Genomic DNA, 26,454 nt, shown 5'->3' with positions numbered 1-26,454 from the left:
TTGCAGAGGGATGAGCTGGAGATCCATCTGATCAGGTCAGGAATGGTTGCAGCCAAGTCAGTAAATATTTTATGAGAGAGAGAGTTTTATATTAAAATACGTGTAGTTTCATTTGCCTTACTCTTTTGGAGCATTCTTTGTATGTAATTGTCTTGGGGTTCTGCTATGAAGCAGGTTAGTATATCTCTGTTGGTGCTTCTTGTAAACATAAGGTGTGCTGATATCCATGTCCATAATTTATCTGTGCTGCTTTGCCAATAGAACCAATAGATGGAAAGAGGAGATGTAAAGTAAGAATATGAATGAGATTTAATACAGGCTCCTGGGATTTGGGGAATTTTGTCATTTTTGACGGTAATCGGTCAAAATAAGCTGTGTTTTGTTTGGTGAGTTGCCTTCATAGACTGCATGGGTAGAGAAAAATTGTAAGTGAAGAAACTTTTGAAAGACTTTCTTATGGCTCCAAGATCCCTAAGGAAGTGAGAGAAAGCCCCAATTTGGGGTTTTTGCCTAAATGTGTAATCTTTCCCTCTAGATGTCTCCCGTTAGCTAGGGAGAGTTTGCATGCCTTTAGTTTCCTCTTGTTTAAGCTGACTTGTAAAAGTTCATTTGATTCTACGAAGAGAATCTCTTCTTAAACCCAGATTGTACATTAGAAATCAGTTTAGGGCAGTGGAGTTGGCCCAGTGGTTAGGGCATCTGTCTACCACATGGGAGGTCCCTGGTTCAAACCCCGGGCCTCGTTGACCCGTGTGGAGCTGGCCCATGCTCAGTGCTGCTGCACGCAAGGAGTGCCGCGCCACGCAGGGGTGTCCCCCGTGTAGGGGAGCCCCACGTGCAACGAGTGCACCCCGTAAGGAGAGCCGCCCAACGCGAAAGAAAGTGCAGCCTGCCCAGGAATGGCGCCGCACACACGGAGAGCTAACGCAGCAAGATGACGCAACAAAAAGAAACACAGATTCCCGTGCCACTGACAACAACAGAAGCGGACAAAGAAGACGCAGCAAACAGACACAGAGAATAGACAAACTGGGTGGTGGGGAGGGGAGAGATATAAATAAATAAATCAAAAAAAAAAAAAAGGGAGCAGATGTAGCTCAAGTGGTTGAGCGCCTGCTTCCCATATATGAGGTCCCAGGTTCAATACCCAGTGCCTCCTGAAAACAAACATGCAAACAAATGAAAAAACCGACTCTCATTGGGTATGAGGTCCTGGGTTCAAGACCTGATACTGCCTAAAAAAAAAAAAGAGAAAGAAAGAAATTAGTTTACATGGAACAACATAATATCCATTCTGCATGGGTGAATAAATTGAGTTCATTTGAGTTTAAATTGGAAAAACTGGTATCGACACCTTCATAGATAATTACCTATTGATATTCTCACTGCTTATTTATAAAAATATTTGTGAGAGTGCATGGAAAATACATTTCTTCTGTAGACCGTTAGATCGATGAGGTTTATACATCTAGAAATAAGCAGGTTGTTAGGAGGAGTAGAAAATAATTCTGACTTATGTTTCTAGATGGTAGTGGATCAAGGAACCCCTATAATAGGTCTCAGGACCCAGCAGAGCAGTGGCCAGCCTTTCCTTGGACGTTGGCATTTGTGTTCATTTTGCTAATATTTTACTGGGAAGTCCTTGGGGTTTCTTCCTGCCCATTTTAATGAACCTAGGATAGCTTCAGTTTGGATTTTTGTATTCTATATGTTCTGGAACTGATCACTTTCCTATTTGTAGGTACAGGGAATTGGTACAGGGAATTGCCAGAGCAGGGCACAAATAGGACTGGTGCTGTGCTGTAGTAAGCTGGACTTTGGGGGGTTGTTCCTTGATAGTAAAATTTTTGTGCTTTTATATCATCTTTAAATTTTTTTCTGATTTCCATTCTTTTAAAGAGTGCTAATTCCTTTTAGCTTTAGCAGGTCTGCATAAAGAGTACTTCTTCCATCTTAGGTGTAGGTATTTTTAAAATATTTTAGGTCTTCAATAAAGATTTGTCAAGAATGAATAGATGAATCCTGAAGAATCCATCAAGTTACATAGTGCTTTGATTACTATTGCATCCTAGAACTATTTTGGTTAGACCTGGCTGTGGCACTAGGTTTGGATTTTCTTGATACCAAATAAGAAAAGTACTTTTTAAACCAAAAAGTCACACACTCCAGTACTGAGCTTGACTCCTTTCTTTAGAAGCCAGGGAAAAGAAGAGGATTATTTTTTCACAACTATTAATTACAGTAACTTCTGTTTATTTAATACCTACTATATACCAGAAATTTTACACATACCATCTCATACCTCACAATACTGAGATTTTAGATACCCTCATTCACAGTTGAGGAAACCAGCATTGAGATAGTGATAAACTTTGCACATGGTTAAATAAGTGGCAGAAATAGGATGAGTCCAGGGTTGTTTGACTACAAACCTGTGTTCTTTCCTCTGAAACAACCTAATCAAAACCCTGGAGTATGGTTCTTGAGACTCTCCAAGGGAATAAAGCTTATAAAAACAGAGAGCATGAGATGGGTTTAGGAGAAGATAAGATGCAATCTCTTGAATGGGCTGTTCGTTGCCCCTTTGAAGACTCAGTGCTGAGTTGGGTTTGGAGGGTGACCAAGAGCCACAGAAGGGCTTGGCTGGCAGAGGGACATGCATACTGGCAGGCTTTCCTTTCAGTGGGAGCATTGCACCACACCCTTGCTGAAGGAAAGAGGAATGTTTGGACAGGATAAAGAATACTCAGCATTTAGGAAATTTAGAGTAGTGTAGACATAAAATTCTGAACATATTGGGAAAACATCTAGTATGTGTTCAAAGATCAAAGAAATTTAGTGTTGCAAAAAAGGTGACAAGTGTCAGCTGTGATTTTCTCTTTGACCCTTGAAACATTTAGAGTCCTCAGATGTTGCTGTTGATGCATATTTTTGTCTGGCAAGTTTCTGATGAGGATTACAAAGCCCTGGGGGAAGGCTTAGAGGAAAGTTATAAGAAATGTTCTTTCTTTGGAAATAAGAGTGGGTCTACTCAAGGATGCTACTTTCAGTTAGGACGAGATTACAAGAGCTGTTTATGTTTCATCAGCTGCACAATCTCTGGGCAGGCAGTTGCAGAAGGTAAAAGTGAATGCCTTCTATTAGAAGGTCTACCATTTCTCAGCGGCAGAGGAGAATGTGCAGGTGGAGTCTTGGGAGGCCTGCTTAGAGCTGCCTGCCATCCAAAACTCTTCTAGAGCCTTCACTCTTTTGTTAATCATTTCTTTTGGGCCCTGGTTGCTTTTTCCTCTTCATGATGTAAATTTGGTGTTTATAAGGATGCCTTACTATAATTTAGTTCTTACAGTTCTATAAATTGTAGGTATTTAAATCACTTCCCCTTCATTCAATCTATTGGACAGTAAATATTATCCCTTCTTCTGTTAGCCTTTTTCATTTCTCTCTTATTGCATTTGAATGAAAAAAAATTGAGGCACTTTCCATAAAGAGGAAGACTGGTGAGTCACTCCCTGAAGAGGCCCTGCTTCTAGTTTTTTTTCACCTTACATCTTGACATCAGTTAAATGCTTAGGTTGTCATCCTGACACATTTTTTCTGCATAGTTCAGCTTCAGTACTTTCTAAGGAGCAGCATTGAATATCTCCCTAGAAAGAGATAAAAGCTTTTTACTCTTTCCTTTTCTGAGACAGGTGTCTCATCAAGTAGGGGAGGATAGTGGCATGAGAGCGATCACTCTTTCTGTCCCCTTTTACCCTTTTTTTAAAAAATAAAATTTTATTGAACTTGATCATTCATAAATGAATTTACATAAATGATAAATGTATAGTAAAAGTTGTGAACTTACAAAATGAACATGCATGTCATCATACAGAGCTCCCATACATCACCCCATCACCAATACCTTGCATTGTTGTGAGACATTTGTTATAAATTATGAAAGAGCAGTGTCAAAATATTACATCTATCTATAGCCCATATCTTATATTTGGTGTATTTTTCCCCAACCCACCCAATTATTATTATTAACACCCTGTTTGTTATCGTGCATGACAGAACGTTCTCATAATTGTTCTGTTAACCACAGTCCATCTTCCACCACTGGATAACACTCTATTATACAGCCTCATGCTTTGTACAGTCCACTCAAAGTGTACAGTCAGTAGCTCTTATTTTCACACAGAGTTGTGCTGTTATTACCTCAGTCAATTTTAGAATGTTTTCATTAGTCCAAAAGGAGACATTCTATACCTCCTCATTACACTATTACTGCTAACTACTGTCCATAAGTTAAATTAGTTGTAATTTTCCCATGTGTTACCATATGACAGGGGGGTTCTTGCTATTGATGCTTATTAGCATCTGTATTAAGATGAGGTAAAAGATGACTGATTTTTCTTCAAGGGCTCAGATTTCAAAAATCCTATTAAGGGAAAAAGCAGGTCAAAAGTTGGAAGTTCTTCCTGAACACTTGTACAGCAGAGTGTTGTGTGAAAACTAACCTCTCTGAAAAGCAGACTCCTCAAGGATTCAATAGAGGAACTGTTATTAAATATTAATAAAAATCCAGAGAAGACCAATATTTCTGTTTGGAAAATAAAACCATCCATTAGCTTTCTGTAGTCCAAAAGGTTACTTTTAAAGAATATGAGATATTAATGTCCATAATAAACTTAGCCTGAACAATTGCAATCATTGTATTTAGGCAGGAGTGAGCTTTCACAGAAAGTGACACCCCTGATTGAACTTCAGCCCTTCATGTATCCCCTTTCTCTTATTCCTTTAATGTTTCTAGCATTATGGGTTTGGTTTCTAATCTTATTTTGCTGTGCAAGCTGCAAAAATGTCAGGTTTGCCTGACTATTCCTCTGCCTTCTGATTAGCCTTTTAAGCAATGCTGATTACAGGAAATTGCTGTGATGCAAGGCGGGTGTCACAACACACAGTGATTAAAATCCGCATGTGTCATTCACTGACTGATTGAAGTAATCATACAGAGAGGCAAGGCAGATGAGAAAACTGCTAAATGTGCAGAGGGGGCTGTTTTTCATCATTTGGTTTTAAGGATTTTGAGTTAAAGATTCAGAACTAACATGATTATATTTTCAGACATTTTGCTTCGTTCTGAATCCTCAAGGCTTCTGAGCAGGGCTTGGGTCTGAACATGATCCTGATGCATGGCCCCCTATGTACATGCCTATAAAATGGTGGTTGAGCATATTCCAGGGGAAAGCATGTCGAATGTAAATGGAACAAACAGGTGAACAAAATGGCAGAGGCCCAAGTTTCTTTATCACTTTCCTTTAGTCTTTAGAATGGTAAGGGATTAATTTGATTCAAAATAGCATTTTAATTTTTTTAGCTGTACATGGCTATATGTTCCTAAGCTATTTAAATTATTTGGTTGTTATGAAAAAGTATTAGTCCCACTTGTGCATGGCAACTTAGACTAGATATAGTGGCCACTATAGAAAATACAGCTAAATATTATCAACTTTTGATTTTTATCTGAATCATCATGCCTAATCCTGTTCCCGTCCCATCTTCTATGTTTGTGCTTCCTGTGTGTAGCTGAACATGGAAAGAGAGTGGGCTTGTGGGCTCTCATTCCTGAGTCATTGGGTCATCAACGTTACTTGAGCAAAGCTTATTATGAGTCAAGCATTGTAATAAGTATTGGAGGCATTCACTAATGATGCCTTACCTCCTTGTTTCCACAGGTACAGAACCCTGGTATTTCTATTTAATGAATGGATTTCTGAATTTCAACATAGCCTTTGCTTTGGCTCTCCTGGTCTTGCCACTGACTTCTCTTATGGAATACCTGCTGCAGAGATTTCATGGTGAGTGGCATGAAAGACACTAGGGTTTCTTGTGAGGAAAGAGCAAGTAACAATGTATACCAAGAAGTGAAAAAAAAATTCTACTTATTTCATTCTTCCTTTTCTTCCAATGGGAATGGATTTTCAATCTGTTTTTGTAAATTTATGAACCCATACAATTTGATTAATTAAACTAATAGAAGGAGGATCTTCAAAACGCTTCAAGTTGAGGAAGTCAGGATAATTTATAGAAACACCCAGGGAAGCAAAAGCATTTATGAAATCTCAGGGGTAACAGGCCTATTAGAATCTTCTGTCCTGAAGAAGTGACTGTTAACCTGAAAGGCTGCTTAAGATAAGTCCTGCTTAAAGGCAGACATTCTTTGGGAAATGACTTCAACCCAAAATTTGAAAACCAAACCATGCAGTGTGGTTTCCCCCAAACTGAAGTAAGAAAAGATTTGTACTTCTAAGAAGCAACATGCTTTTCTTTGTACCCTTTTGCTTCTCTTTTTGCCTTATTGTAGAAGGTATGATTTGTTATTTATTTTGCTTGCTCTGATTTTGTATTGCACAACCAGTGTTCTCTTTGTAAGTTGTCACGGCTCTGGATATTTAGTGCTTATGATTTCTTTTATGGAAGACAGATTTGAGCAGAAATTCATATGATCTTTGTAAGGAGATTTAATTACAGATTTTCCAGTCTGATTTAGATGTAATATAATTGATTCTTTTCAGCCTACTCTTTTTCTGCTTTTCTACTATTAATCGTTTATAAAGAGTTCACCATGTTCTAGTACTGGACTATGAAAGCAGCCTGCAAAGTCATGGGTTTTTTTTTTTGTTTCCATAGTTTTATTTCAACATAACCATAATGCCAGTGTTCTATCAAGATTAACAATAGTTTCTTTTCTTTTTTTTAAGATTTATTTTATTTATTTCTCTCCCCTTCCCGCCCCCCCCCCCCCCCGCCCAGTTGTCTGTTCTCTGTGTCCATTTGCTGCGTGTTCTTCTTTTTGTCCACTTCTGTTGTTGTCAGCGGCACGGGGATCTGTGTTTTTTTTTGTTGCATCATCTTGCTGCGTCAGCTCTCCGTGTGTGCGGCGCCATTCCTGGGCAGGCTGAACTTTCTTTTGCGCTGGGCGGCTCTCCTTACGGGGTGCACTCCTTGCGCATGGGGCTCCCCTATGTGGGGGGCACTTCTGCGTGGCATGGCACTCCTTGCACACATCAGAACTGCATGTGGGCCAGCTCCACACGGGTCAAGGAGGCCCGGGGTTTGAACCTTGAACCTCCCATGTGGTAGGGGGATACCCTATGCACTGGGCCAAGTCCGTTTCCCTACAGTAATTTTTGAATATCATCTAATACCCAGTTGATAATCAGATTTTCTAGGTTTTCTGAAAAATGTCTTTTTATAGTTAGTTTGAACAGGATATAAGCAAGGGTCACAAATTGAATTTTTCATTATGTTTATTATGCTTCTTGAGAGTTTCCTCCTCTGTTTTTTTCTCCCAAAGATTTCTTAAAGAAACCAGGGCGTAGATATATCTTGCATACTATCTCACATTTTGGATTCAGCTGTTTGCTTCCTTAAGGTGTTAACTTAAATTCTTTCATTCCTTGTATTTCTTAAGAACTGCTTTTTATTTTTTTGTAAAGCAACTTTTTGCCAGACTATAAAAATATTCGGTTTGTGGGAATTTTGCAAGTTCTTGTGATATAAGTTAAAAGAAAAAGTATAGTAAGCCATTCTCTACAATATATATGCAAATTTGACTTAAAAATATCTGTCATCCATATGTCCACCTAGTAAGAAAATTTAGCATATGTATATTTTATAATATAAATAATACTTTAAAAAAAATAGAAAAATATAAAGAAGCAAGACATTTCAAAATTTTAGGTCATATTTAAAAAATTTATCTGTTAGCCTTTAAAATACAAAAGATGAAATAACTGTTCTTGTGTATAAGAAATAGATTTATTTTCTTATAATTATGAAAATTCCAACTTAAAATACACTTTTTGGAGAGTTAAAAATCCTAAATTATTGCCTATAATCTCATGGTAAAATCTTAGAGTGGAAATTTTTAAAATTAAGCTTGTTATTGAGGTTCAAGAATTTTTATCTCTAAAGAATTTTTAGAAAGATACAGATAACCTAAAAATGCCAAATTGGGCATCACTCAGGTAGATTTTTCACAATCCTGATCTTGTCATCTAAACATGTTTGCTGGAGTCATACTGGACACCAGGGGGCATGGTGGACCTATTTGCCAGTGATTTGGATGCGCTGCTCATTATCCACTAATATAAGCACAGCAGGAGATGCCTTCACTGTGGGTTATGGATTTATCACTCATTGTTTATGTACCCAACCACAGCAGGTTCATGAGTCTTAGTGTTTTTTAAGTTCCTCTAATTTTTTTTTCTTAACTTTTGATTTTGAAATAACTTCAAAACTTACAGGAAAGTTGTAAAAGTAATATAAAAATAATGCCTAGAACTCTGACAACCCCTAACCCAGTTACCTAGCCTTTAATCCTTTCACAAGCTTTGAGTACATTTCTGGTTCCAACTTTGAGTTCCATAGTGGATGGGTATTGCAGAAGAGGAAAGAAAACTTAATCAGTAAATCTTCCTTTAAGGGTGTTTTTATTTTTGCTTTTGAAACAAGCTCTTTTTCATTTGTAGCTTAATGAAAACCAGGGATGGGTTTGAGGATCCATCTCCTTTTCTTTCCTTTGATTTATGGCTATATGACCTTTTAGTTTATAGGTAAGAAGATTAATGTACAAACAGACATAGGAATTAAAGCCCAAGAAATGAGTTTATGCTTTTGATTAATCTCAGGAACCTTTTGTCTTAATGACAGGGTTCTTAGAGATACAAGGCTTTTTCTCCCTTCATTTAATGTAGAATTTATTAAGCCCAGTGACCATTAGCCTGACTTCTGTTTGTATTCTAGCCAAATCTAGTATTGTACCTCCCTTAGATTTTCGATCTTTTGGGAGAGCTGTGGAGTATATTCCTTTTTCTACTTGACACCTTTATTCCACTGAAGAAAGTATGAAAGATATAGTTGAAACTTGGGGTGCCCTAGGACATAATCCCAATTCTGAAATCAAAAGCATATTGACACTAAGTATGTTGCTTTGTTTTAATATGGTGAAAGGTGGATATTTTTCTGTGTCTTGCAGTTCAGAATTTAGGCCACCCATATTGGCTTACCTTGGCTCCAATGTATATTTGGTTTATAATTTTCTTCATCCAGCCTCACAAAGAGGAGAGATTTCTTTTCCCTGTGTATCCACTCATATGTCTCTGTGGTGCTGTGGCTCTTTCTGCGCTTCAGGTGAGTTTCAGGAAAATGTATATCAGCATCATTCTGTTTCACTTTTTAAATCATAACTCATGAAACTTAAGGGCAAATTACAGAATACATCTGGCTAAGATATTTTATCCATCACATTTAACCTGATACAGATCATGTTACTAAAGTTTCTTGTATTGATTACTTAGCTGTTTATTATATCCTTATTTACCGATTACGGATTTACAGATGTGTGTTAATTGGTCTCTGTTACCAGCAAAAATAGTTGTTTTTTTTTTAAAGTCATTATATAGGCTTACCACAGAATGGTGGTGCTATAGGAGAGCAAATGAAATATCAGCTCTTCAGCTACTAGAGGAGAATAAAATTTGCCCAAGTGTTTGTGATTATATCAGGCAGTTTAGCAATATGGGATACTTTATAATCCTGGCTTAAAACCTGTCCAGGTCAATTCCCTGTCAGAGCTAATCTTAACTTTGTTTGAATATAGTTGTATTTATGGTCTCAACATCCTCTAGACGTTCTTGCCCTCTGCTCGTATTTGCAGCTGGCAGAAAAAATAGTTTTTTTTTAACAACTTTATTGAGATATAATTCATATACTGTACAACTTACACATTTAAAGTACAATTCAGTGGTTTTTATTATATTCACAGATATGTGTATCCATCATCAAGTCAATCTTAGAAATTTTTCATCACTGTAGAAAGAAATCCTTCCCCTTTAGCTTTTGTCCCTCTTTCTCCATATACCCCTCCTGAGCTGTGAGCAACCATTCATTTCCTTTCTGTCTCTGTAGATGTGCCTATTATAGACATTTTGTATAAATGGTACCATAAGACATGGTCTTTTGTGAGTGGCTTCTTTCACTTAGTTTAATGTTTTCAAGGTTTATCCATGTTAGGATGAAAGTCTTAAAATTTTTTTTTAATTATAAAAGTAATTGAACTGCATTAGAAAGTAGTAAAAAAAAAAAAAAAGTTACTGCCACTACCCTTACAAAGCTTCCAGCATTTTTGGAATTTCTGATTTATTATGATTGTAATCAAAGTATACATATTATTTTATACCCTTTTGAACTTAACATTATGCCATAACATTCTCTGTTACTTTATCTATACCCATCATTTTAATTACAGTCTAACATTCTGCTGAATTACATATAGTATACATAGTCTCTGTATAACACATATTATTGTATAATATGTATAATATATAATAATATATTGAATTGGATATGTAGTATAGCAATTGGATATAATGTAATTCATGTTGGAATTTAGTTTGCTTTACTTTTCTCAGTATTTTAAATAATACCAGGGCAGATATCTTCATTTCAGGACAGAGATCTTCATTTGAATCATTTCTTTAGGACAAATTCCCCAAAATATGAAAAGGGTTCAAACATATTTATGATACTTGTTATATATTGTCAAATTGCTTTCCGCAAGTGTTATTCCAGTCTAGGAGGAAATGAAGAAAGGAAAGAAATCTAAGAAAAGGTACTCAAAGACAGCAGAATTCATGCATGTGTGTATACATTATAACTGTATTCATCTACTTGGTAAAGTAGTTTGGCAGATAATTAGAAGCAAATTCTTAGGGTTTTTTGTGATGGATTATTTTATCATCTTGTTTGATCATGAGACATTTTGTTGATACTAAAAACTGATGAAAACTTTTGGGTAAGGAAAGTAAAGGTTAATGGAGATACTTCATTTATCAAAACTACAAAAAATAATTTTTGTTTTAACTATTAAAAATTATTGTGGCTTTAAGTATTAGGGAAATATTCATATTTCCTGTGATGCTGGTGAGATAACCTTGGCTGAGCTGACCATATAGATAGTCTTACAGGAGTTTGCTTTTATCTTAGAATTTATGGGGGTTATCCAAGTCTATGCAATTACCCTTAAAAGAGCCCCTTTTTCTGCTTCCTCAGTCTTGGGATTACTGTGATATCTTGTGGTTTTGTATATTCTGCAAGATATTATCTTCTTTTTTCAAAACAATTTTCTTCTTTTCTAGAAATGTTACCACTTTGTCTTTCAACGCTACCGCCTGGAGCATTATACAGTGACGTCCAATTGGCTGGCATTAGGAACAGTCCTTCTGTTTGGGCTCTTATCCTTTTCTCGCTCTGTGGCACTGTTCAGGGGTAGGTGTACCAACAATATTTTAACTTGAGGTTTTACTTAATACACAGTTGTTTAATACATATTCAGCTTAAGCTAAGAGGAGGCCTTTCCTATAGGGAGAATCTGTTGCCATATTATTATGACTAGGATATGACTTCTGTACCATAGGACTGAAGAGATGATTGGGAATTCTTTTTACTGTGATTTTATTTTATTTTCTCTTATTTTTGTTGTTTTTTTCTCCTTTTAAAGAATGCTGATGAATTAAGAAAGCCTTAAACTTAGGATGCAAATTTGGGGCTTAATTCTCATGATTATATTCTTTCTTGTGATATTATTTGGACCCAGAATATTAAAATGTGCTCAAAGAACATGAAGTTTAAAAGGTAAAATGGTGAAGAGACGGACAAGAAAGCAAATTATTTTTGGCAAAATACGGCTTTGGCTGTAACCATCTTCCTAACCGTAAAGATTGCTCTGTAGAGCAGGCTTCCCGTTGGAGTTGCTGGGGTCCTTTGCACTCTCATATTTAATGTGGATTTCAGTGGGATGTTAGCACATGTGATAATTAAATGTCAGAATCTAATCTTGCTCGTTGTTGGCTTTCACTTAACCTTTCTCCCCTTCAGGATATCATGGACCCCTTGATTTATATCCAGAATTTTACCGAATCGCTACAGACCCAACTATCCACACTGTCCCAGAAGGCAGACCTGTGAACGTCTGTGTCGGTAAAGAGTGGTATCGCTTTCCCAGCAGCTTCCTTCTGCCCGATAAGTAAGTTGTCCTTTAATTAACAGTGTTTTAAACCAAGGGGTACTAGCAGCAATTCCATGGCATTGCTTCCTTAATTTTTTCTTTTGTTTTGAAGTTTTCACAAAAAGTTATTGAATGATTTCCCATCTCAGAGAGCTGTGGGATCTGCCCTGTACCCCCATCTCCTGTGTTCATTAGACAGGGTGCTGTCTGTCTACACCCTAACTGCTTACAGCTACGTGTGTCTGGGAACTTCTGAAAACACACTGGGCCCTAGACCCCTGCTGGTGCCTCTTACTGAGGGTTCATATTTAAATCCTCTTCTGTAAAGCAGTCTAGAGGAGTGTTTTTAGAGAAGGACTTTTTTTCCACCTAACAACAGTGAAAGTTCTTTGCCAACTTTGGGACACTGGGGAACGCTGTGGCGAAGACATGTGTCCGCTTACCTTCATGCTGTCTGTTGTTGGAGATGGTAGCATGGGCTCTGGAGTTCCTTGTATCTGCTTAGTTCCCACTGAGGAGAGTCCTATTTTGGTAAAAGGGAAATCTGGTCAAGATGACTGTGTTGCTCTGTTTGAGCAGCTTAACTTTAGCTGGTGGTATTTTGTGTTTGATAAAGACCCTGTATCTCTTTACTGATTAAAACTTTTTTTTCTTTAAGTATTGACTTTGGCCTTGCCTTTTATACTTGAAATGGTTTTATAACTAAAGGTACTTTGAAGGAACAAAGTACTTTCTCCCATAGTGTTTTCTTAGTGTTGTATATTACATTTCATTCTTTTCTTTATATACTGATGAATTTGTTTAATTTTTCTAAGTCCTGATTACATGGAAATGGACAATAAACTGAAGCTTGTCTGGTTGCATCTTTGCCCCTATTTGTATGACCATTTGGTTGCAAATTTCACTGCTGAGAGTTGGTGAAATGGATTAAGAGACCTCTAGTTTTAAATTTCTCAATAATCTTGAATCGACTCATGACCTCTGCCTCTGTGCTCCCTGGTTGAGGTTTTAGCAGAAATATTTTTTTTCCAAGTGAAATGTTTTTCACGTGATTTTTTTTTTCCTTTTGGTTTGTTTGTTTCAAGTACATTTAGCAATATGATTCCCCTGTGCTTTTCTTGTTCTCCTTATTTGTATTTCTGACAGCTGGCAGCTTCAGTTCATTCCATCAGAGTTCAGGGGCCAATTACCAAAACCTTTTGCTGAGGGACCGTTGGCCACCCGGATCATCCCTGCTGACATGAATGACCAGAATCTTGAAGAGTTGTCCAGATATGTAAGGGCACCCTTCTCCTCTTCCTTACGTAAATAGCCTTAACCCTAAAACTGGTTGGTATTGATGAAATGGGAATTTCTTAGAAAACAGCTTCTTTAGGGTTAGGGATAGACAACTTTGTTGAAAAAGTGTTAACAGTCACTTTTATCTTCAAATTATCTCTTTACTTGTGTTTTTCCTTGGTGAAACATATAATTCAATATGATTTCTTCGTTTTTGGGTGGGCTGGAAATTTCCTTATGGTAGCATTTGAACTTCTTTTCTAGAATACATTCTGAAACTCTTATTCCTTGGCCCATTAAAATATGTGGTGGGGAACTTTCCAGTTATCAGATGAACGTGTGGCTTAACTGCTGATATGTTCTAGTTTTCAGAAAATGGACAGTGGAAACTATTTTCATAATGCCATGGGGCATGCTTGATCAGTTTTAGATCTTCTGCCTACTTGTCTTCATGTGCTATGAGAGTTCATGCTCATTTGACTTCAGTTCCTTTAAAAGGTGGTACTTTTGACATTTGATTCCTGTAAAATCAAAGATGAGAGCAATAAAACCAATGGTCCTTCTGGTTCCCAGAGACAGTAAAAGATTGTTTTACAGAATTTTTAGGAAGCACATTTTTGGCAGCCTGTCAAAGAAACATTGAGCAGTTTAAATGTGAAACATATTTCATTAAGACTTTTGTATGTCATATGCTTAAAATGTAAAGTATCAGGGCCTCTAGTTTCTAACGAAGCAACCATACAGCCACATCTGACCTTATGTCTCCTAGATTGGGGCTGGTTAGACTCCATAGAGACCCTCAGGCTTATAGGTGAGGTTCTTATTGTATGAGCTTTAACTGTAAACTATCTTATGACACATGCTTGGGCTGGCCCCTGAAAAGGTAAGATACGTATTTCTACCAAGTGGCTGATGTTAGAGTGTCATTCTTCTCATTTAAGCTCTGCTTCCTGTTAAAATGAAAATACCCCTGGGCAGGGTAAGGTGTTATTGGTCATTTTCACTTTAGCCATGGATATTCTCCTGAGAACAGGTTTTGATGTACAGGAGATAATCATGGGGACAGCGGACAGTCAAGAAGGAGGGAGAATACATCATGATGGGGGAAGATATAAAGGCAGAGAGATGTTACCAGAACTATGCTTTTGTAAAAGGTGTGGGGTAGTTAAAAAGAGCATGGACTTTGGAGTTGGAGAGCTCTGTTGCTTACTACCTTGGTGACCTTGGGCAGATTAGTTAACTCCTCTGTTTAATTTTGGTTTCTCTCTGTGAAATGGGAATAATAATACCTACTTTGGAAAATTATTATGAGATAAGATATTGTATCCCTTTCATATTTAGCACAGGGTCTGGCACAAATAGATTTTCCAATAAATATTTTTAGTGTGATAATGGCATAATAGATGGATTAGAGGGAAAGGAACATGTAAAGCCCCAATCTCTCTCTTTTTCCTTATTTTTATTGTTTCTAAACCTAATTTTTGTTCCAGTCTCTCCAGACTCATTACTGCCTTTTCCATGCCAGTAACTTTGCTTTAGTTGGGAATCCTGGCTAAACTACCTTTGTTTTCTTCTCAAACTAAAAGAATTTTTTTTCTCTCTGAAGTATTTTCCAATAATTTAAGTCACATTGAACAGTCCTTCCTTAAAGTGCCTTAAGTATGTATCTGTACAGCTCATTTAGCCATTTAATTCTGTTATTTTATGTTATTTAAATATTTCTGATATGTATATCTTACCTTTCCCCATCAAATTGTTAATATTACTAAGGGAACTACTACATTATTTCTTTTGTATGCTTTATAACATCTGGATAGTGCTGCATACCTGGTAATTAGCCTGCACATGCTTTCTGAGTAGATAAATGCATATTCATCAGTTATTGGGATAGAAACATGAAAAAAAGCTGGCTATAAAATCTACAATGGCTTTTTGCACATTTCTTAGGTTTTGGTTACTAGCTGTCTCTGGTTAGATCATCTTTATATATTCTCAGCTACCAGACACCTCTAAATTTGATTAAAAGTGACTGTATGTTACCTTTGCCTAAGGTGAAGATTTTTCAGAATGCCAGTAGGAGTCACCAAAACGCTGGCTGACCAGTTAGATATCTGTTAGTTGTGTATTGTCCAGTGTGCCTCATCCACTTTCCTGTGTTTGAGAGTTTTCTTGCAGAGTTCTTTTTGTGTTCTAGTTTCAGGGGCTTTTCCTGCATGCTGGGAGAATTACCCTCCAAATTGAGGCCCCTTATTATTATTATTTTTTAATCCCCACTCGTGGCTTTTTGCTTGCTATCTGCTTTCTATGTCCATTCGCTGTGCATTCTTCTGTGTCTGTATTTTATTATTTTTATTCCCCCCCGCCCATGGCTTGCTTCTTGTCTGCTCTTTGTGTCCATTCACTGCATGCTCTTTTGTGTTTTTGCTTGTCTTTTTGTTCTGTCACCTTGCTGAGTCCACTCTCGGTGGTGCTTGTGGGCTGGGAGGCACTCTGCAGTGTGTGGTCAAGCCTGCCTTTACAAGGGGGCCCCAGGACGCGAACCCAGGGCCTCCCATGTAGACAGGAGCCCAACTGATTGAGCCACAGCCGCTTCACGAGGCCCCTTATTTTTGACCCTGTGGAAAGTAAAAGGGACATTTGGTGGCTTACTGTTGAGTTGTGATCAGGGATTCATTTCATTTAGTTAACTGTTTAAAAAATATTTGTGTTTCTCTGTTGGATAAAAGTAATATACATTCACTGTATAAAATACTGACAGTTATGGATAAGGGAAAAAAAAACATCCGTCATCCATTACCTATCATTACTACTATTACTATTTTGATGTTCTTAGTTTTTTGTTTTTTTTCTTCTGTTATTTTTTTTCCTTCTTTCTATATGAGCATAGCTTTGTGAAAGAAACACCTCAATTACTTTTAAAAATTTTATGTGTTTAGTTCTTTAAGAAATGAAACCAGAATCATGATTTTAATGGCCAAATAACTTTGCCTGACCTTTGAAGGAGCACATGCCATACTATCCTTGATGCTTCTGGTATCAGTCCTCGTTTTAAGTCTGGGTTGAGTCAAGAAGGCAAAATAATTCTCTTCTCCCTCTTCCTGAGTGTGCTAAAGGGCAGCATTGTTTTTGTCTGCCCTTTGGCTCTGAGCGGCAGGTTTTAGGCAGTGCTTGGTTTCCATACTAAGGGGTTCAGTCTGTGCCGTTTCTGTTCTGCATGGAAACTAGGAAACACACATGACCTCCTTTATTTCACTATCCTCCTTGACCCTCTTGAGTTTATCAAGATTTAGGAGTGAGTGTTAATATGGGCTTTGTGATTTCTCCTGCAATTATAATTATATTGCAAAAAGAATTTATTTTTTATTTTGCTGTAAATTCTTTAATAGTATTGATTAGTTGGTAAATATCCCCTTGTTGAACAGGTGGTATTTCAGTGGAACATGCTGAAATTTTCTGTCAGAACTGAGGTCCAATTTTAGAAGATATATGGAGACAGATAACCCTAACCGTGTCACCTTTCTGTTTCTTGACAAAACCAAGTTTTTGTTCACTATTTGAAGTAGAATGATTTCCTTCCAGCTCCAAATCTGGTATCTGATTTGGGAGCAACCTCGTCATTGGATAGACTTTGGAGGAAAAAACAACTCTTTCGGAGGGAGCTTACAGATCTGACTTTGATTTAATGCTTAAGCAACCTTATTAGAAACTTACCTATATGTTACCTTTTAAAAAAAGCAAATTGGTTATTGATTAATTTTTTTCTAACTTAAAAAATGTTAGCCCCAGGATAAGAAATTTTATTTTATTTGGTTAAGGATTTCCTAATATTCTTAATATTATATATCTCCTCTTACTTTCATAGCCACTTATGGTTTACTCATATGATACATCATTTGAATGTATGTTTTCTTATAACAGCTAATCATTCCTTGATGTAATGGAGCTGAATATACATTAAGTAGCTGAGCATTACTTTTTTTTTTTTTAAGTTGCTTTCTATTTCTAGAGTTCTTTTATACATCCCAAGTACTTTAAGTAGTAAATACTGTTTTTATCAATCAGGAGGAGTGACCAAGACCCCTCCCCTTTTATTTCTTCTCTTTCTTCTTTTTCTCTTTCTTTTTAACTTTTTTCCTTCCCTTTTTGGAAGTCTTTATTGGAAAAGCAAATAAAATGCCCTCTGACTCTTCTCACTAATTGTTACCACCCTTGGGTATGAAAGCATGCAGAGTCAAGTATTTATAATATGTGCAGTGGAATAAGATTGGAATTTACTAAGAATTTAAATGAAGGCTGTTCAAAGTACTTCTTTAAAATTAATTTTCTGGTATGCCTTATGTTGGCAGTTATAAACAGTTTTTCATGATCTATATTGGTTGAAAGACCCAAAATTTCTGCCTAAGTTTACATTTTTCAGTGTAGTAAAATTTTACTTGTGAGTTTAAAATTTTAACAAGAAAGTTTTAGCAGGGCTTTCTGGCATACAGAAAAACTATTAGGCAGTCTATGTCTCTGGATGACAACAACTTTTTAAAAATTTACTTGGAATAGCTATAAAAGAGAAAATTAACCAGAAAAATGCTTGAACTATTATTTCTTCTCAAATGTTTCCTCTCAGACCCCAGTGTTCCTAGTTGAATAAAGGAAATAACATAGGAGATATTGAGGACTGGCTATTTGATGCAATGGCAAAAGCATTGGACTAATTATTAGGAGAGTATGTGATTCTTTTCTGGAATTGAATGAAATTAATTTTCTTCTGAAATGGCTATGAATTTCCAGGACTCCTGAAATTTCTTTGCATCTCTTTCCAATTTTCTGTTACTACACTTGAAATCCTGTTGGGATATTTATACTTCAGTTAATAAAATATTTTATATTGGCAAAAACTTATTTTGAGATATGATTCCTGGGCCATGGGAGCCGATGACCAGCAATGAAAGTCCACACGTTGCTTACTCAGTGCTGTGTGGTACTACCTGAGTGTGATGCACATGCGGGAGAATTCAGAAGATATCACTGCAGGCCCTAACCTTGGTAGAAGCTCCATTACAAATGATGAGGAAAAGTTGTGAGAATATTTATTCCGGCCCAGCTCTCCTTAAATTGCTTCTACCTCTACAAAAATGCATACCTTCTATTAACGGCTTCTTAACCTCTGTCTCATGCCTTGTTTTCTTTGAGAATATGTATTTTTGCTGCCTGGAGTAGCATTAAATTATTGCCCTTAACATATTTTATTGATAAGATATAAATAATGTGATACTAATTATCAATAAATTATTTGAATTCGTGCCCCCCCCACCTCTTTTCTTTTAACTTGGAGGTGCTAATTTGTTCTTCTCCAAAGCTGCTAGTGGTTGCTAGAAACTGAAAGAAGTCACATTTCTTTCGAAATGAGTCTTAAATGCTTGTGTTTTACAGAATTTTAAACTATGGCATATTTTTAGCTTCAACAGCTGGTTGATAATGTAGCCTGTGACTAATGAAATGAAACACATTTTTGTTTCACAATCATGTGTTAATGCCACCCTACAATTTTGTTATTTTTGATGCAAGAAAGAATGATTAAATCTTAAGAAACAACAAAAAAAAAGAATCTTTGGTGTAACTTTAAGTAGATTTAAATCCAGTCTTTTGATTTTTGAATTGCAGATGATGTGGTTATGGAGAGTGGGCCCAGATAGTGCAGTGGGAGACACTGATAAAATTGAGAGAAGGAACTATTCTTTCTGACCCTTAGCTAGTGTTACTTTAGCCTTTAGATCTGAGGGGTAGTAATCACTTGGTGCTATCAGGAATTAAAACTGAAAAATCTGAAACTAAAAATAAATGCAATAAAACAGTATATATAGCTTGATCCAGATTTTGTGAGTAAGAATCAATATATTATAACAAAAGGTCTGTGACATATACTAACTGGTTGATAGTGATTTTCTTTGGGTGGTGGGATTATAGGTGGTTTTTAAAAATGCTTTTTCCCTTATAATTTTACAGCAGATCGTGTTTTCCTTTCATCATTTGAAAAAATAAATAACCACAACAGGAGTTGTAGATATCAAATTGTGAAACTACTATGAAGCTCTCTTGTATGCGTTATAGGCAGCACCCAGCATGCTGTCAGTTGACCTCAGGTTTCCCTTCTTCACGCACAAGAACTTTCAACTCAAATTTGGGAGTTGTGTTTCTTTTTAAGTAACTTTAGCCTCTTAGGAGCCTTCTGGCCTTTCCTTAATTCAATAATTAAATTTAAGACTGCCTTTGCTCCTCTTTTTGCAAACAAAATCTAGATTGCTTTAAAGAAATAAATATGGTTTACCTGTTTACAAACTATGAGAAACAATTTTAAAAAAGAATAAAAAGAGGGTATTGCTATAGGTAAGGAAAATAGACTATGAAGTAATAAATGTAAACTCTCCAGGCAGGAAGGTAGTGTATTTGCCTGCTGCCAAAGAGCCTTTGTCTGCCTGGTAAGTACGCAAGAGATTACCTGTTGGCTGGGCAGTTCCAACAGTCCTGAGTGACTGTATTAAAAAGTTGATCTATAACTTAATCTAAAATCTTTTGGCATCTTTTAATTTCTTAATTATTTTTTAAGTGTTCTTCATTCTGTCTGTGATTGGTTCATTCATTCAACTTTTTATTTTTCCTGTGTGCTGAAAATACAAAGTGACAGAAAGCATAACCTCTTGTCATTTGAGGAAAGTCCCTAACAAGAAAGAGTGGAAGAGCGAGAGCGCACATGTGCATGAGAGAAAGAATGAACTAATGAACTATGGAGAAAAAAAGGAAACACTGTAGGGAGCAGAAAAAAGTTTTAAACTTCTATATTCAATATTCCCTGATAGATTAAAGAAAAGATCAGGATTAATAAAACAGGAAACATGCTTTGAAAAGAGAACAATCAGAAAATTTTAAAAAGAACTCCTTGAAATTAAAAATAAGAAATGGAGATATAAAAAATTTGTATAACAACTAGAGGATAAAGTTGAAGAAATCTTCCATACTGTAACAACATAAAAAAAACAAAACAAAACACAGAGATGGAAAATAAGAAAAGAAAAACAAAACCAAAAAAACCCCCCAGAGGATCCAAATCTAGCTAATAAGAGGTACAGAAAGCGAGAAAAGATGAAATGGAGAGAAAATTGCCAAAGAAATGATGTGAGAAAATTCCCAGAATTGAAGGACATCAGTTTTCAGATTGAAAGGGTCCATAAACTGTACCTAAAATGATGAACGAGAAAAGACGCATACAAGAGGTTTCAAGTACTGTTTTAATTTCCTGGCTGCTGAAACACATATCATGCAATGGGTTATCTTAAACAATGGAAATTTACTGGCTTACTGTTTGGAGGCTAAGAGACGTCCAAAATCAAGGTGTCGTCTAGGTAGTGCTTTCTCTCAGAAGACGGTGGCATTCAGGGCTAGCTGTTGGCAATCCTTGGTCCTTGCCTTTTCTGTCACACAGCAGTGCATGTGGCAGCCTCTCCTGGCTTCTCCTTCCTCTTTTAAGTTACACTGACTTCCAGCTTCTGGCTGCTCCCTGTGGCTTTGTCTCTATGACCTTTCCTCTAAGGACTTAAGTAATAGGATTAAGGCCCATCCTGATTCCTTTGGGCCATACCTTAACTGAAGTAACTTCATCAAGAGGTTGTATTTACAAGGGTTCACACCCACAGAAATGGATTAAATTTAAGAACTTGTTTTTCTGGTATACATAGCTCTACCAAAGTACCAAAGAAATTTATCTGACATTTGGAAAATCAAAAATTATTCGGAAAAAAAAGCCAGAAGAATTGCGAATAGTTGCCTCAGGGAAGCTAGATGGGGAAGTAACAAAGGTTGTGGGTATTGTTTTTCATTAAAGACTTGACATTTTTTATATGAGAATTTGTGGATTCACAGAAAAATCATGCATAAAATACAGAATTCCCATATACCACTCTACGAAACACTTTGTGCTAGTATGGTACATTACAATTCATGAAAGAACATTTTTGTAATTGTGCTATTGACTATTGTCCATTGTCCCCTATATTCTAGATATAGCCATGAGTTTACAAAAATTATTTCATGTCAGTGAGATCATACAGTATTTGTCCTTTTGTGTTTAACTGATTTCAGTAACCTTGATGTAATCAAGGTTCATCCATGTTGTTGCATGTGTCAGGAATTCATTCCTTTTTACAGCTGAATAATATTTCATTTTTTGTAATTTTCTGTTTTTTTAATAGTAGCCATTCTAGAGGGTGCGAAGTGATACCTCATTGTTGTTTTGATTATCATTTCCCTAATGGCTAATGATGTTGAACATCTTTTCATGTGCTTTTTGGCCATTTGTATATCTTCTTTGGAGAAATGTCCATGCAGGTCTTTTGTCCATTTTTTAATTGAGTTATTTGTCTTTTTGCTGTTGAGTTGTAGGATTTCTTTGCATATTCTAGGTATGTGGTTTCCAAATATTTTCTCCTATTATGTAGGTTGTTGTTTTACTTTCATGAATAAAGTCTTTTGATGCACAGAAGGTTTTTATTTTGATGTCGATTTAACTGTTTTTTCTTTTGTTGTACTTTGGATGTAAAGTCTAGGAAATCATTGCCTAACAGAAGGCCTTGATTCTATGAATTTTATAGTTCTGGCTGTTATGTTTAGGTCTTTCATTCATTTTTAGTTGATTTTTGTGTATGATGTGAGGTAGGGGTCCATCTTCATTCTTTTGTATATGGAGATCCAGTTTTCCAAGCACCATTTGTTGAAGAGACTATTCTTTCCCAATTGAGTGGTCTTTACTCCCTTGTCAGAATCAATTGGCCATATGTGTGAGGGTTGATTTCCAAACTCTCATTTTTATTCCATTAGTCTATATGTCTGTCCTTGTGCCAGAACCATGCTGTTTTGATTATTGTGGCTTTGTAGTAAGTTTTAAGATCAGGACATATGAGTCCTTCAACTTTTTTGTTCTTTTTCAAGGTGGCTGGGGCTATTTGGGACCCTTTACCCTTCCGTATAAATTTAGTAATTGGCTTTTCTATAAAGAAGACTTTTGGAATATTGATTGGGATTGTGTTAATCTATAAATTGCTTTGGGTAGAATTGACACCATAACTATATTTAGTCTCCCAAACCATGAACACAGAATGTCCTTCCACTTATTTAGGCCTTCTTTGATTTCTTTTAGAAATGTTTTGTACCATTCTGTGTACAAGTTCTTTACATCCTTGGTTATATTTAGTCCTAGATACTTGATTCTTTTAGTTGATATTGTAAATGGAATTATTTTCCTTGATTTCATCTTCCAGTTGCTCATTACTAGTGTATAGTGACACTGCTGATTTTTGGGTCTTGATCATGTACCCTGCCACTTTGCTGAATTCATTTATTTATTTTTTTAAAGAGTTTATTTCATTTATTTTATTTCTTTCCCCTTCCCACCCCCCACCCTGGTTGTCTGTTCTCTGTGTCTATTTGCTGCATCTTCTTTGTCCGCTTCTGTTGTTGTCAGCGGCACTGGAATCTGTGTTTCTTTTTGTTGCGTCATCTTGTTGTGTCAGTTCTCCGAGTGTGTGGCACCATTCCTGGGCAGGCTGCACTTTCCTTCGTGCTGGGCGGCTCTCCTTACAGGGCACACTCCTTTTGCGTGGGGCTCCCCTACGCGGGGACACCCCTGCATGGCACAGCACTCCTTGCGCGCATCAGCGCTGCACATGGGCCAGCTGCACATAGGTCAAGGAGGCCCAGGGTTTGAACCGCAGACCTCCCATGTGGTAGATGGACGCCCTAACCACAGGGCCAAGTCTGCCGCCTGAATTCATTTATTAGCTCTAGTAACTTTGTTGTAGATTTTTTAGGATTTTTGATATGGTATGGGTAATGTCTTCTGCAATGAGGAAAAGTTTTACTTCTTCCTTTCCAATCAGATGCCCTTTATATCTTTTTCTTGCCTAATTGCTCTGGTGAGACCTTCTAGTACAACATTGAATAACAGTGGTGACAAAGAGCATCCTTGACTTGTTCTTGTTCGCAGAGGGAAAGCTTTTTTTCACCATTGAGTATGGTGTTAGTGTTGGGTTATTCGTGTATGCCCTTCATCATTTTGAGGAAGTTTCCTTGTATTCATGGTTTTCTAAATGTTTTTATCAAGAAGCTGTGTTGGATTTTGTCAAATGCATTTTCTGCATCAGTGGAGATGATAATTTCCCCTCCTTCATTCTGTTAATGTGATGTATTACATGAATTGATTTTTCTATGTTGAATTATCCTTGCATACTTAGGATAAATCACACTTGATTATGATGTATATTTCTTTTAATGTGCTGTTGGATTTGGTTTGTTAGCATTCTGTTGAGGATTTTGGCATCTATATTCATAAGAGATATTGGTCTGCAATTTTCTTTTCTTGTGGTATCTTTATCTGGCTTTGATATGAATGTGATGCTGGCCTTGTACAATGTTTTAGGAAGTGTTCCTTCTTCAATTTTTTAAAAGTGTTTGAGCAGAATTAGTGTTAATTCTTCTTGGAATGTTTGGTAAAATTCCCCTGTAAAGCCATCTGGTCCTGGGCTTTTCTTTGTTGGGAGGCTTTTGATTACTGATTCAATCTCTTTACTAGTTATTAGTTTTTTCTCTTTCTTCTTGAGTAGTTTGTGTGTTTCTAGGAATTTATCTGTTTCATCTAGGTTATCTAATTTTGTGGCATACAGTTGTTCATAGTATTCTCTTATAGTCCTTTTTACAGCTGGGGGTTGGTGGTAATGTCTCCCTCTTCATTTTTGATCTTCTTTGTGTCCTCTCTTTCCTTCATCAGTATTGCTAAAGGTTTCAATTTCATTGCTCTTTTCAAAAAACCAGCTTTTGGTTTTGTTGATTCTATTGGTTTTTGTTTTGATTTGTTTTAACTCTTTTCATTTATCTCTGCTCCTATCTTTGTTATTTCCTTCCTTCCTTCTCCTTTTGGGTTTAGTTTTTTCTTCCACTTTTGAGGTTAGAACTCAGATATTAAATCTTTCTTCTTTTTTAATTTAATTATTTAGAGCTATAAAATTCCCTGTTAGCACTGCCTTTGCTGCATTCCATAAGTTTTGGTATGTTGCATTTTCATTTTCATTCACCTCAAGATATTTCCTGATTTCCCTTGTTCTTTCCTCTTTAACCCATTGGTGGTTTAAGAGAATGTTGTTTAGTTTCCACATATATGTGTGGATTTTCTGTTTCTCCCTCTTACCAATTTCTAGTTTCATTCATTATGGTTGGAGAAGAGATGATTTCAGTATTTTTTTAATTCACTGAGACTTGTTTTGTGACCCAAGATATGATCTATCCTGGAGAATGATCCATGTGTACTAGAGAGGTACGTATATTCTCTTGCTGTGTATGTCTGTATTAGTCAGCCAAAGCAGTGCTAATGCAAAGTACCAGAAATCTGTTTGCTTTTATAAAGGGTGTTTATTTGGGGTAGAAGTTTACAGTTACCAGGTCATAAAGCATAAGTTACTTCTCTCACCAAAGTCTATTGCCATGTGTTGGGGCAAGATGGCTGCTGACTCTCTGCCAAGAGTTCAGGCTTTTTGAGTTCCTCTCTTCTCCGGGCTTGCCTCTCTTTGGGCTCGGCTGCTCATTCTCTGGTCTATGCAGCTGAAAACTATCAGGTAAACAGCTTGTCTCTCTTCCTGGTGCCTTCTCTCTTTCTTCACAACCAAGCTCCGCTGTGTGCTTGCTTCTCAGGGCTCCAGGTTAATACTTCAGCATCAAAACTCGAACTCTCCTTTGCCATGTCTTTTATCTGTGACTCCTCACCCACCAAGGGGCGGGGACTCAACACTCTACTGATGAGGCCCAGTCAAAGCCCTAATCATAATTTAATCACACCCAGGTACAGACCAGTTTACAAACATAATCTTATATCTATTTTTGGCATTCATGAACCATATCAAACTGCTACAATGTCTGTCAGTCTAGTTTGTTTAGAGTGTCATTCAAGTCTTCTATTTCTTTATTGATCATCTGTCTAGATGTCCTGTCTGTTCTTGAAAGTGGTGTATCAAGTCTCCTAATATTAATGTTGAACTGTCAATTTCTCCCTTCAAGTCTGTCAATATTTACTTCATATATTTGGGGCTGGCTTTGCTGTTAGGTGCATATATATTTATAGTTATTATGCCTTCTTGTTGAATTGACTCTTTTATCAGTATACAGTGACCTTCTTTGTCTTTTGTAACAGTTTTTTACTTAAAGTCTATTTTATCCGCTGCTAGTATAGCTGCCCCAGTTCTCATTTGATTCATACTTACAGGGTATATATTTTTCCATCTTTTCACTTTCAACCTTCTTATGTATTGGAATTTAAGGTGAGTTTCTTGTAAACAGTCTATAGTTGGGTCATGCTCTTTTTTTTTTTTAATGCAGTTTTATTGAGATAGTGTACATATATCTTACAATCCATCTGTAGCAGTTTGGTGTTATTTCTGAATTCCAAAAATAGACATTGGCTTATGCTTGTAAATGATCTGTTCCTGAGTGTATTACATTGGATTATCTTCAGAGGTTTCACCTGATTAAATTACGATTAGGGCTTTGATTGGGCCACATCAGTAGGTCATTGAGTCCCTGCTTCCTTGGTGGGTGGGGACTAACAGAGAAAATGACAAGGCAGAGGAGTTAGTTGTAGTTTTGGATGTTGGAACCCTGGGAAGTAATACACAGGAGAAGAACAGAGAGGAATAGTGATGGCTCCATAGACATGGCAGAGGCCACAGGAAGAGAGAGAGCTTGACAGTCTACAGCTGACCTAGTGGAGAGAACAGAGTAGCCAATCCTGGAGAGAGATGAGCCCTGGAAGAGAGATGAGACTTACCCAGCCTACAGCTGACATTGGAAGAAGCTGGGACCATGGAACCTTAAGAGGAAGAAGAAGACAGCCATCTTGCTCCAACATGTGGCAACAGACTGTAGTAAGGGAAGTAACTTAGGCTTTATTGCCTGGTAACTGTGAGTTTCTACCCCAAATAAATACCCTTTTATAAAAGCCAACAGATTTCTGGTATTTTGTATCAGCGCCCCCTTCGGCTGACTAGTGCACCACCCAATGTGTACAATAAATGGCTTTTAGTATAATCACTGAGTTG

General features: G+C 36.8%; 1 protein-coding gene across 5 annotated transcripts in view; it reads left to right on the top strand.

Moving 5' to 3' along the window:
• Positions 1-26,454, top strand: part of ALG9 (ALG9 alpha-1,2-mannosyltransferase) — a 151,902-nt gene that overhangs the window by 48,665 nt on the left and 76,783 nt on the right. For all 5 annotated transcript variants that reach the window (XM_071212329.1, XM_071212328.1, XM_071212326.1 and 2 more), the window contains 5 exons: positions 5,718-5,840; positions 9,023-9,177; positions 11,184-11,313; positions 11,923-12,070; positions 13,199-13,328. In XM_071212329.1, coding sequence (XP_071068430.1) covers positions 5,718-5,840; positions 9,023-9,177; positions 11,184-11,313; positions 11,923-12,070; positions 13,199-13,328 — 686 coding nt within the window. The remainder of the gene's footprint in view (positions 1-5,717; positions 5,841-9,022; positions 9,178-11,183; positions 11,314-11,922; positions 12,071-13,198; positions 13,329-26,454) is intronic.

The sequence above is a fragment of the Dasypus novemcinctus genome, chromosome 27, assembly GCF_030445035.2.
Source record: "Dasypus novemcinctus isolate mDasNov1 chromosome 27, mDasNov1.1.hap2, whole genome shotgun sequence".
NCBI classification, from domain to species: domain Eukaryota; kingdom Metazoa; phylum Chordata; class Mammalia; order Cingulata; family Dasypodidae; genus Dasypus; species Dasypus novemcinctus.
The sequence above is the reverse complement of the archived record's forward strand: the minus strand, read 5'-3'. Positions and strand labels throughout refer to the sequence as shown.